This window comes from Onychomys torridus, chromosome 5, assembly GCF_903995425.1.
Source record: "Onychomys torridus chromosome 5, mOncTor1.1, whole genome shotgun sequence".
Lineage (NCBI taxonomy): Eukaryota > Metazoa > Chordata > Mammalia > Rodentia > Cricetidae > Onychomys > Onychomys torridus.
The window spans coordinates 9077410-9090109 of NC_050447.1; the positions used below are offsets into that span (position 1 = coordinate 9077410).

General features: G+C 38.1%; 1 protein-coding gene across 6 annotated transcripts in view; it reads left to right on the forward strand.

The window, feature by feature from the left end:
- Inpp4b (inositol polyphosphate-4-phosphatase type II B) overlaps window positions 1-12700 on the forward strand; it is a 739919-nt gene that overhangs the window by 656453 nt on the left and 70766 nt on the right. For all 6 annotated transcript variants that reach the window (XM_036187401.1, XM_036187404.1, XM_036187402.1 and 3 more), the window contains 4 exons: window positions 587-710; window positions 1736-1853; window positions 6353-6493; window positions 9278-9375. In XM_036187401.1, the coding sequence (XP_036043294.1) occupies window positions 587-710; window positions 1736-1853; window positions 6353-6493; window positions 9278-9375 (481 nt within the window). The remainder of the gene's footprint in view (window positions 1-586; window positions 711-1735; window positions 1854-6352; window positions 6494-9277; window positions 9376-12700) is intronic.

Below are 12700 nucleotides of genomic sequence, written 5' to 3' on the forward strand. Positions count from 1 at the left end.
ACTCTTTCCTTTTGCTCCCTCTCTCCAGCCAAGGATTCAGGTTCAGAGGTCAAGTACCTGGAGGGAAGGAGAGAACAGAGCTTCACTTTGTGGGTTGTTCTTGCAAAGGGGTATTTTAACCAAATTGCCCGTTGCTAATATATTGTGCTTTTAGTGGTCCAGTGGCAGATGTGGCTAACCAGGCATTTTACTTTCTCTTAAGCCTGCTTATCCATGATGTTCTTTTAGTGACTCTAGTCACATGTGAAAAAACACAATAATAGCATTATTGGAAAATCCTAAGAAAGTTAGTGGGGCCATGGTTTTAGACAGTAGACATTAAATTCAAAGATTTCCCACCCTGATTCTAAAATCCATTTATCTAGCTTCTTTTCAATTCTGTATTCCCAAGCCCCTAGACAATGCTACCCTAGATCAAAGACTATCAATTTATTTTAATAAATATGTGCAAATTCTAGCAGTTTTGTTATATACACTTGAGGAATTTTAATTAAATCTGTGATGTCTCAAAAGTCTGAAGATATTTAAAATCTGAAGTGATGAGTTTGCTGACCCCAGGGAATTTCTCAATTGATTTCTCTCCTAGCTTGCTGGATTGGTGTGTGGCTTTATCATCAAATTACATACAAGTCTGCATGACCCTCACTTCCTACGGCAGCTTCACACGGTGGGCTTGCTGGTACAGTACGAAGGACTGCTAAGTACCTATAGTAAGTATTGCTTGGGTTCATATTAAGATCTTATTGCTAGCCATAGTAATAATACATCAGTCTCTTCAGATAAGATCAAAAATATGAAGTGAGCCTTTTCTACGCCATGTGTTACAGAAATAACAGAGCTTCTAACTTTTGTACTCATTCAGCTTTAGGATTTGTAGTATGCTTTGAAAATGGAACTGCGGGTTATTTCAGAGTGAACTCTTGAGCAGCCATCTGGATGTGTTTAAATATAGAGATTCATTGACAACATTGGTTTCATTGACTGGATTTTAAAGACACGGCCTTATGTCTAGAACTGTGTTGTTCAATTTATGGAGTGCTTGAAATTCACCTATCCCAAATCAATGTGTTCTAGACATGAATATCAGATTTCAAAGACAAGGATAGGTAGCATTTTATAGTAGGTTATATTGTTTTACAAATGAATCTTCACCTGTATATACTAGGATTATATACAATATATTATTAAAAATTAATGTTGCTTTGTTTCATTTTATTCATTTAAAGAAATGAAGATCAGAAAATGTGCAGTTATATATGTAGCCCACATCCTATTCATCTATTTCTATTGGATTATGCTAATCTAGAATGTTTATTATGTCTCCAGGCTAAATTTTTCAGAGTTTGAAGACAAAATTAGCATTAGGCACTTGATAATTGATAAAATGATCAGTAAAGCTCTCTCTATTCTAAAATACCAAATGACAGTCCTGTCAATCAAAAGATGTCTAAAGGAGACTTTGCTTCATAAAGTCTTAGAAATCTCTCTCTAGCCCCCAATAAAGATGCACATTCTTCTTCCCTCAAAGGGATATTGACTTGGAGTCCATTGAAGCCATTCTATTTCCCTGATAAGAACCTTCACAGCCAATTGAGGGAAGTATGCTGAATGGACTCACTGCATTCAGAAACTCATTCACTGAACTGCTAGAAAAATTCCAGCAGGGAGACACAGCAGGAAGCACAATTTTATTTTAAAAGTCTGTTTGTAATGAGGTACCTTTCTCCCTTTGTAGGTGATGAAATTGGAATGCTGGAGGACATGGCTGTTGGCATTTCAGATTTGAGGAAAGTTGCTTTTAAAATTACAGAAGCCAAATCTAGTGACGACCTGCCCGTTCTCACAGGAAGGCGGTGAGTGGTGCCCCTGCCCAAAACCCATGTGCTGTCATGCTCATGGTGCTTTGTGGGCAAATGTCCTTGGACAGTTCTGATTCTGCTTGGGGAGTTTGCTTCTTTTTTGTTGAGAAATACATGGGGATTGGATGACACAAGGAGGTCTTGAAAATTGAGAAGTCCCATGAGTGTTGGTAAAATGGTCATGAGGTTAAACCTGATAATGTTTGTGAACTATAAGAAATCTGAAGCAGCAGTGGCATCCAGAGACTTTTCCTCTTCATTACTGTCTGGTCTGAAGCTCTAGGTGTTTCTACGTTTGCAGGAATTGCTCAGCTAATAGCTTCATAATTCTTGAGATGACTTCAGATTAAACCAGTTAAAAGCAGCAACATGGAAGGAAGGATATATTCTATGTTGGGTGTATACCCCACCATTTTTCTTAATTATTTTTGACAATTCACTTTCAGACTGTGAGATTTCCGAGAAGGGTTTTTAATAAATAGCTTCTAAGGTCAGACTATGACAGGCAAATTTCCAGAAATAATAAAAAATGATGGTGTATAAAAGAGAATTTTAATAGAAGAATTATATCATATAATAAGTTGTTTCAATCAGAAGTCATCCAGATTTGAAGTGATCTGATGTTAACACATTTAAGTACTATTTGAGTTACTTGAAGTTTGAAATGTCTCAGGTCACAATGTAAACATGTATTAGAGAAAGATGGAGAACAGGCAAAGTAAACATGTAGTACTTACTTAGAATAATGCATTAAAGGTACATACAAAACAGCCAGTTTCTCATGCGTAGTTGAAAGCTAACTCTGGCACATACAGGAAACAGAGCCCTAGGAAAGTCAATGTCTCATCTGGATGTTAATGCCTTCTTTGCTATTCATTGGAGGAAAAAATGAATAAAAATTGTTCACAAATGCACCTGGAAAACAGCACAGCTCTGTGCATTATTCTGAAGTTTATTACTGAATGTGACAAGCTGATACTTCCATCACAATTCATGAAGAAGTTTACCAAGCCATTTGTGCAAGTGAAGAGAAGGATGTTCTTGCTGAAGACATTCCTTCAGCTGCATTTATGTACAGAACTTGTCAAAAAAAAAAAGTGCAGGATTCCCAGAAGGACAAAAACTGTATCTGGGCAGAGAGAGAGAGAGAGAGAGAGAGAGAGAGAGAGAGAGAGAGAGAGAGTGCTTGCATGCACATGCATCTGTGTTGTGTTACTTTTTTTGTGGCCATGATAAAATATCCCTACAAAGACCAAGTTTCATGGAAAGAAAGGAGAAGATTTATTTTGTTTTACAGTTCAGGAGAGGAGATTATTCATTACAGCAGGAGAGGCTTGGTAGTCAGGAAGAAGACTGATCACATTTAATCTGCACATACAAGGCACACAGAGACTACTGGAAATGGGACCCACTAGAACATCTTCAACCCTAGCTCCAGAGACACACCTCCTTCAGCAAGGCTTCCAGACAACAGCACCAACTGGGAACCTGTTAATTAAATACATGTAGGGACATATCCCACAGAAAATAACACACACACGCACACACACACACACACACACACACACACACACACATGCATGCACATATGCACACACATATACATACCTTTAACAGGTATCACTAAGAATATGAGAAAACAAGCCACAAACTGAGAGAAAACATACAAATCACCTGTATTTTAAAGGACTTGGACCCAAAATATAATAAGACTTTTCACATCTCAAATCTCAATGATAACTTAAAAATATAAAGTAAGGAAAAATAGAGTACCTTAATTCAACACCAAGTCATCAGCCCTGAAATTGTATGCACACAAGCAACACTAAATGGACTCAGCAGGTTGGATTTATATATTTTTCATGTGTATGATAATAATAATGAAGAGAAAGAGGCTATTCATTGGAGAAGGAATAACAATGATGTAAGGACATGGAGGGAGGAAAGGGAAGAAGGGAAAGAAGAAGCCAAGTAATTAGATTTTAATTAGAAAATTTAAAAGGAAATAACTAAATAGTTTCTTTTTTCTCCCTTTTTTATTTATTATATTTGTGTTTTAATTTTACACATCAGCCATGGGTTCCCCTGTCCTCCCCCCTCCCGCCCCCACCTTCCCCCAGCCCCTCCCCTCCATTCCCATCTCCTCCAGGGCCAAGACTCCCCTGGGGATTCAGCTCAACCTGGTGGATTCAGTACAGGCAGGTCCAGTCTGAGCAAAGTGTCCCTGTGTAAGCCCAAGGTTCCAAACAGCCAGCTCATGCACTAAGGACAGGTCTGGGTCCCACACACTCTTACAGTCCCTCCTCCTTCTCGACAATTGGAGTCCTGGAGCTCCACCTGGGGCCTGGCCGAGGATCTCTGCGTCCACTTCCATCAGTTATTGGATGAGAGTTCCAGCACGACTGTTAGGGTGTTTGGCCATCTGATCATAAGACTAGGTCAGATCAGGCTTTCTCTCGACCATTGCCAGCAGTCTACAGAGGATGTATCATTGTGGATTTCTGGGGACCTCTCTAGCACTTTGCTTCTTCCTGTTCTCATGTGGTCTCAGTTTCTTTAAAACTCAAATACAAACTTACACTTAAATTCTGAACTATATACCAAAAAGAAAATGAAGCATTTGCCAACCCAGAAATATTTACCTAAATATTTCTGTGAGACTATTCACAATAAAAATTACACATAATCTATGTTCACTAATGAATACATGGACAAAATATGACAAGGTGCACTGACATACTAAAATGTGACTTAGTAACACACATTACCTATATATGCTGCAACATGGATGATGTTTAAACATGAAAATCATGTCTTAATATTTTTGAAAGAGTTGAAATAAATATCAACCTATTAGAAATAATCCAAGAGAAAGAGAGAAAATCACAATTTCTGTATTTGGAGGGTGGAGCCAATGTCCCTGGGACCTATGGTGCTCCTAGTTTTCTCAGCCATCACAAGGAAAAAGTGAGAGTGTGGAGCAGGCTCTCTTAGACTGCCAACCCGCTCCTAAATGAAGACGTGGAGACTTATTATTAATTACAAATGCTCAGCTATAGCTTAGGCTTGTCTCACTACCTCATTTAACTTAATTAAACCTGTTTCTACTCATTTATGAGCTGCCCCAAGACTCATTTACCTCATCTATATATGGCCATTCTGCTTTCCATGTCTGAGTGGCTGCCCCCAGCAGGCTGGCTGGCTTCCCTTTTATCTCTGCCCACCAGCCCTGCCTATCCTTCCTCTGCCTAGCTATTGGCTGCTCAGCTTTTTATTAGACCAATCAGGCACCTTAGGTAGGCAAGGTAAACCAGCAGCACATCTTTACATAGTCAAACGAATGCAGCATAAACAAATGCAACACATCTTTACATAGCTAATCAGTCATTCTGTGGCACAAACAAATGCAACACATCTTTACATAATTAAACAAAGATTCTGCTCCACAACATGAGTCTATGATCAATAGTGTTTAACAAATTTTTTTCACTGGAGAATTTAGAAGGATTGTCTGAAGGAGACTCACTCTTTGTCCTGTTCTTTTTCAAATATGTAAATCATGCTCCTGCCTACTCCATATGCTTCTCTAAGTATGTGGCTTGGTAAACTCTTGGGGTAAACTCTTTACATGTCTACAATCAAGTCTTTCCTGCATCAGATAACAAGTGTAACATGTGCAAGGAGCTGAGCTATAGGTCCTCAATTTTCAACATTACATTATTAGATCGTTTTTAATGAAACTTTCCAATGAAAAATTTTTCCTATAGCATTAATCTTAAAGAGTCTTATTAATAAAGTCAAATCTGAGCCAGGTATTGGGGTGAATGCTGGAAGATCAGAGAAGCAGAACAAGCCACATCTACCTCACCTCGCCAGTTCCTCAGCTGGTCCTGTTTCCTCAGACTGCAAGCTTCTGAGTCCTCATCCAAATGAATCTCAGCTGAACTTCTGCTCCAAAGCCTGAATGCTTAACCAGCCAAATGCTGCTAGTTTCTGGTCTTCACGCCTATATATCTTTCTCTTTCTGCCATCACTCCCTGGGATTAAAGGCTCACTTTCTGGGATTAAACGTGTGTGTCTCCATGCTGGCTGTATCCTTGAATACACAGAGATCCGCCTAGCTCTGCCTCCCAAGTGCTGGGATTAAAGGCATGCACCACCACCTCCCAGTTTCTGCTATGGCTTGCTCTGATCCATTTTCTAGCTGCCACTTTTGGCTCTGTATCTAGTGGCTGTTCTCTGACCCCAGATAAATTTATTGGGGTGCACAATATTTTGGAGAACACAATTCCACCACAGTTTCCATTTTCTGCAAAATTTTCAAAGGAATCACAAATGCCAAAGGTTACATATTCAGTTATTAAACTATTTTATCTCCAAAAGCCTAAGTCAGTGAGTGTTGTATTCCAACCTGTTTTTCCTCTGAAGGAACCACAAACAACGTAAAGCAAATAGCAAGTGCCATCTCTTTCTCTGTCCTTTGCTGTCTGCAGTGAACACTATGTGGTGGAGGTCAAGCTTCCAGCTACAGTGTTTGAGTCGCTCCCTCTGCAGATTAAAGAAGGGCAGTTGCTACACGTGTATCCAGTCCTGTTTAATGTTGGGATCAATGAGCAGCAGACCCTTGCTGAGAGGTAAGCTTCATGAGTAGGATGATGTTTAATGTTTCTTTGAAATGCCATATTTCTGCTTATAGAATTTAGACATATGTATGTATATCATTTTCCTTTCAATCTAGTTACTTCTTATAACAAGGTAAACTGTACACATGAAGGAATAATGCCCATAATTAAATTTAAAGGTGTCCAAACTTTGAGAAATATATTGAATGTAATAGCAAAGTATGAACACAGCATGTGAGTGTGACCTGTAGAGTAATCTCAGCCTCTGTCATTCACAGACTTTTAAAGAGCTAGTTAGGATTTTCAAGGACTAGTTAGCCTCCAGACTATATTAGTTTTTTATCATCTGTGTCATTGAAACTGCGCTATAGGTGACTCTATTTTGAAAGCATTCTCCTTTCCTCTATCTCCCTTGTAAATTAAAAATGTATCTTTTAATTACCTGGAAGCTGTATAAGAGTGATAGGATTTGAAGAACAAACAAAATTGCAGAAGAGGGGGAAATGCTGAGGGATGCAGGAAAGCTAGTTTGCTTGGCACTCTGACATTCACACGCTATTGATCCACCCAAATCACTTCCCCTTTGTTCTTGGATGCCTATTTTTCTGATTTCTAATTTTGGTCTATCTAGGCAACTCTTACATGGGAGATATACTGCATAAATCCCATAACATTTTATTGGATATTTATCCCAAATAATAAATACATATTTTATATGATCATTCTTAGGTAAATAAATGTGAATTGTATAAATCAACTTTGACTAGCATAAAAGACTAGACAGTTTAAAAAACTAAAAATTATTCCTCGCAGTTAAGAGACTGGGAAATTCATGAGTCAGTTCTAAGGCATTGGTTTCTGGTGATGGATCTTTTTCTAAATGCTCACCATGGCCTTTACTTTACACATAGTTAGGGGAAGGGCAGAGATCTTTGGTATCATATTGTAAGGACACTAATCCTGTGGGGTCAGAACCCACTCTCATATCATTGTTTAGCTTCAGTTATTTCCTTAGAAGCCACACAAGTAAATATAGACATACTGGAGGTTATACTTTCCACATGACTTTTGTGAGAACACAAAACTTTAGTCCAACAGTCCTCTACTTGCTTACAGTATCTGGCCAGGTCAGAGAACCCTAAGGAAACTCTCCTATGTGTTTTGTAGATACTGTATTCCTGTTTTTCAGGTACAATTTGATATAGATGTAGATTGTGGCTTCTGCCAGGCAAGCCAAGCTTTGCCAAGCTATAGGACATAGTGAGAAAAGACTGTCCTCCTTTAGAGAAAGTATGTCAGTAAATATCACATGAAATTTGGGTCATGAAATAATCAGAGATGTCGAAGAGACAAAACTAGTTTAAAAAGAATGTGATTCTGGAATAGGAACTTTCTTGTAGGGAGGTGATTCTCAATCTGTGGGTAACAATCCCACTAGGGGTCACATATCAGATATTTACATTATGATTCATAACAGTAGCAAAATTACAGCTATGAATTAGCTATGAACTAATTTTATGGTTGGGGTCATCACAACCTGAGGAACTGTATTAAAGGGCCACAGCATTAAGAAGGTTGAGAACCACTGTTGTAGGGGCAGTTGCCTTTCACTGGCTTTGAAGGACAGATAGGAAGTCATCCAGATTACATGGAAGATAAGATAGTATACTCAGAGGAAGATAACATGGGGAAAGTCTCATGGTCATTATAATGCTTAAATTAGGGAGAATGGTCTGACTGTAGCCCACAAGCATCTTCTCAAGAATTTGTAGAGGTAAGATGTTACAACTAATGGGCCTGGATTTGGTTTGTTCGAGACAGGGTTTCTCTGTGTAGCTTTGGAGCCTGTCCTGGAACTCACTCTATAGACCAGGTTGGCCCTGAGATCTGCCTGCCTCTGCCTCCTGAGTGCTGGGATTAAAGGCATGCACCACCATCACCTGTCATGAATTTGTTTTTTATAGAGAGATGAAAAACACTTCAGTTTAGTGACCTGATATGATAAAACACATTTTAGATTAAATTTTCTAACATTTTAACTTACTGTCTGGTACACAGCTGATATTAATAAACTTTTGCTGATTGAAATTTTGTTTTGGGAATACGTTAAAAGAGGGTGGAAGGGGAAAGAGGGGCTGGAGGTATAACAGTGAAATGTCTGCAAAGCACTATGCAACGGTAGTGATAAAATCAGAAAATTGAAAACTCCAGTGAGTAACAAATTAAATGGGAGAAAGAGGGAATCTGAGTACTGCTTAGATTCCAAATCTGAGTTTGTGGTAGAAATCAGAAGCAGTTTAAAATTAATCAATAGAAGAAAATGATTTCAGTTTGTGGTTGGGAACAAATAATAAATCTACAGTGAGACTTTAGTTGACACCTAGGAAAAACATATATAGCTTTGTATGGAGGTACTCGTTGGAAGCCACTTGCTAGAGAGACAAACTTCAAGTATGAAACTGGGACACACTCAAAGAGGAGACAGTCATAATGGGATATAAGAACAAGCTTTGTGACAAAGCGGGATGAGAGGCACCAGTACACAGCTGCTGGACTTCACAAGCCCACACCGAATGTGTTCAGAGTTAAGTCCTCAGTGTACCAAGTGGAGATCCTGAATGGATAGACAGATGTGGTGCAGACTTACAGAAGAGATGTGGAGTGAGTTAGAAAAAGGATCACCATCTATCTAAAAGGACAAGACAAGAAACGTTTTGGTGTTGTTTCATGCCCCCATCCCTTCTTTGTTTCTTTTGTTGTTGATGATTTTGTTTGTTTTTGTTTTCCTGTTTTCAGGTTTGGAGATGTTTCTTTGCAAGAAAGTATTAACCAAGAAAATTTTGAACTTGTTCAAGAATATTATTCAATATTTATGGAAAAAATGCCTCCTGATTGTAAGTATATGAGTTGTAAGAAAAACCTTAGACACCAGTTGTTGATTAACAATCAGTTGTTGATTAAAAATCTTGGGGGGAGGCCGGAGACAAGGGCTATGACTAAAGCAGCATTTAGTGGGGAGAGGGGAATTTATGAAAAGTATATATGGTTCCCAGGCCAACAGCATCAGCATACCTGGAAACCCATCAGTAATGCAGGTCCTCTGCTCCCTTTCAGACTCCTGCATCCTCCTGGAGCCCACACTTCCCAGTGATGTCTGATCCATAGTAGTGCTTGAGAGCTATTAGTATATGCCATCCTTATTCAAAGCGTAAATCAAAAGTAGGTTATTGGAAAACTGTGAAGGGTTTTATTATACCAAAAACAACCATATTCCCTAAAAGGAAATAAGTACAAGTACTTACAAGCATTGCCTAACATATGAAATATAAAATACTTTTATACTTAAGTAATTTAAACTATTCAAAGTAATAAATGTTTAAAGATTTAAGAACATCAAACGTTCTATATTACCAACTAAATAAAGTTGTCTCCCTAATGTCTATGAAGGATTGGTTTCTGGACATCCTACAAATACCTTAAGTGAAATCATTTCTATTAATAAAAACCTAGTGCAATCTAAGCAATACAGAAATGTTACTATGCTGTATTTTTTCTAGGGAATAATCACATATACACAAAGTCTATGACAGATTAGGACAGATGCAATTTAATTACTGAACATTTCTGGTCTATGGTGTTTGAATCCATGGATGGTAATCCCATGAGTGGAAATTCTGACTATATAACCAAGTGTCTTTAGAGACTTAAAATTTATTATATAAAAATAAACTTGTTAAATTTGTTTGTAAACAGAAGTTTCTGCCTCACCAGCAACTCTCAAATACATGGCACCTGCTTCCCAAATTGCCACATAGAGGCTTATATTAATTATAAATGCTCAACTGGTAGCTCAGGCTTATTACTAACTCTTACACTTAAATTAACCCATAATTCTTATCTATGTTTAACCACGTGTCTTGGTACCTTTTCTCAGCACAGTGTTCTTGTCTTCCTTTTCCTACAACTGATGGAGACTCCTGATTCTGTCTTTTCTCTTCCCAGAATTCTTAGTTTGATCACCCTGCCTATACTTCCTGCCTGGCTACTGGCCAATCAGTGTTTTATTAAACCAATTTGAGTTACAAATATATATTAGTACAAGTACAGATTGTGCATTGTACACAAGTCAGCCAAAGATAATTTTTTGTTTTATGCTTGAGCAGATAGAATATACATCATATGTCTTATAGTTCTTTTAGGTTTATTTCCTTATGTTTGTAGCCAGATTTTTCAGGGAGTCTTCCTCAATCAAACCTGATTTTTCTTAACCCAGAATGAATCCACAGCCTTTCATTTCCTATGGAAATAAATGCATAACCTCTCCCCAAAAGTAACATATCTTTTGACTAAATTTTGAAGTCAAAAATATATAAGTTTGATGAATCCAGCAGCATTTGGTAGCAGGGCCTCTTAAAAGAGCTGCCCACTTTTGCTGCTGATGCTGAGTCAGGAAGCTTTCTATTTAAAAAAGCAGTACCTCTGCTTGTCACTAGCAAACAGAGCCTACTCCCCCCACCAAAAAAACCCAGCAGTTACCAAGAAGCCAAGTTTGACTCCATTTTTGTGTGTTTAGAATCATTTTCAAAGCTTTTTCAGGCTTTTTGTGGAAATTTTTGCTGGACTTTTGCCATATGTAGGCAGAAGTTTTTGTCCTGCCAGCAACTCCCAAATACCCAGCAGCTGCTTCCTAAATTACCACAAAGAGGCTTAGATTAATTTTAAATGCCTGGCCTGTAGCCCAGACTTATTACTAACTAACTCTTACACTTAAATTACCCATAATTCTTATCTCTGTTTATCCACGTGGCTTAGTACATTTTCTCATATGGCATTCTTCCTCTGCATCTGGCTGGTGACTCCTGACTACACACTGCCTCTTTCCAGCATTCTTAGTTTGGACGGCCTGCCTATACTTCCTGCCTGCCTACTGGCCAATCAGTGTTTTATTAAACCAATTTGAGTGACAATTCTTTACAGTGTACAGGAATTTTTCACATCATTTGTTATTCATTTATTTAAAAGTGTGATACTTTTAAAAATCATTTTATTCTTTGAAATTAAGATATAGTTATTTTTGTCTTCCCTTTCCTTCAATTAGACCTTTTCCTGCTCTCTTGCTCTTGAATTTATGGTCTCTGTTTCTTTAATTGTTGTTAAATACACACACATACACACATGTACATATGTATTATACATTATATATACTATTTATAATATATATTAAATTAACCTGATCTGTCTGTATAAGGTTACATGTAAGTATATGGTTTGGGAGCTGACCATTAGCATTAGGTAACCAACTTAGGATCTCTTTCCTGGGGAAGACTCAACATTCCTTCATTGCCTACGATTCTTTATCAAGGACTGAGGCAGTATGAGCTTCCCACCTTCCACATCAGCATGTTTATTGGTGTTCTTGTTCAGGTCTTGTTTAGGCAGCCATGTTGATGAGATTTTTGTGGGCATAGTTTCTCTGACATTTCTAGGAAACTAAATCTCGGAGCAAACTTCCTGTTCCTCTGTCACCTCTTCCCTTGTGGTCCTTTAATGAAGAACTTGTGTTGTACATGTATACCTTGGGGCTGATTATCAAGTCATTTATTCTCTGCATTTTGATCAGTTCTGGTTTTCTGCAGTGGTCTCTGTCTGTTCCAAGGAGCCACATCTTTGATGAGGGGTGAGACCTATACTTGTCAGTGGAAGTCATGTATCTTGGAAGAGAACCTACAACTACCACTTTATAAAATCCAGCAAAATTTCTATCTACATTCTAAATATTAACCCTTATAACTACAGTTTGAGACAATTTACATGGATCCAGTCACATCTGATGCATTAAACCTTAGTGTGCTTGATTTTCCCTACTTTGTTTCTTATATTTTTGAGGCATATCAGATTTTCAGCAGAATGGAATGGTGTTGTCATGGTGGTCACACTCTGTGATTTGTATAATCATAGGAACATATATGGATTACACCTCTGGTAGGACGTCACAACCCAAAGCAGAGCTTGGGTGACATGCCTTTTCAAATGGCAGCCAAGGAGCCGTGTTAGGAGTACGGAGAGGGCGGGGCTAAAGAATCAACTATGATAGCAAGAACTACCGTCCTGGTAGATATTTCCAGTCTGCGTCATCTCTTCAACCCGTAAAATCTGTTATTATTTTTACAGTAAACTTAAGGAGCTTATATTGAAGGACAGATAGATAATTTATCAAAT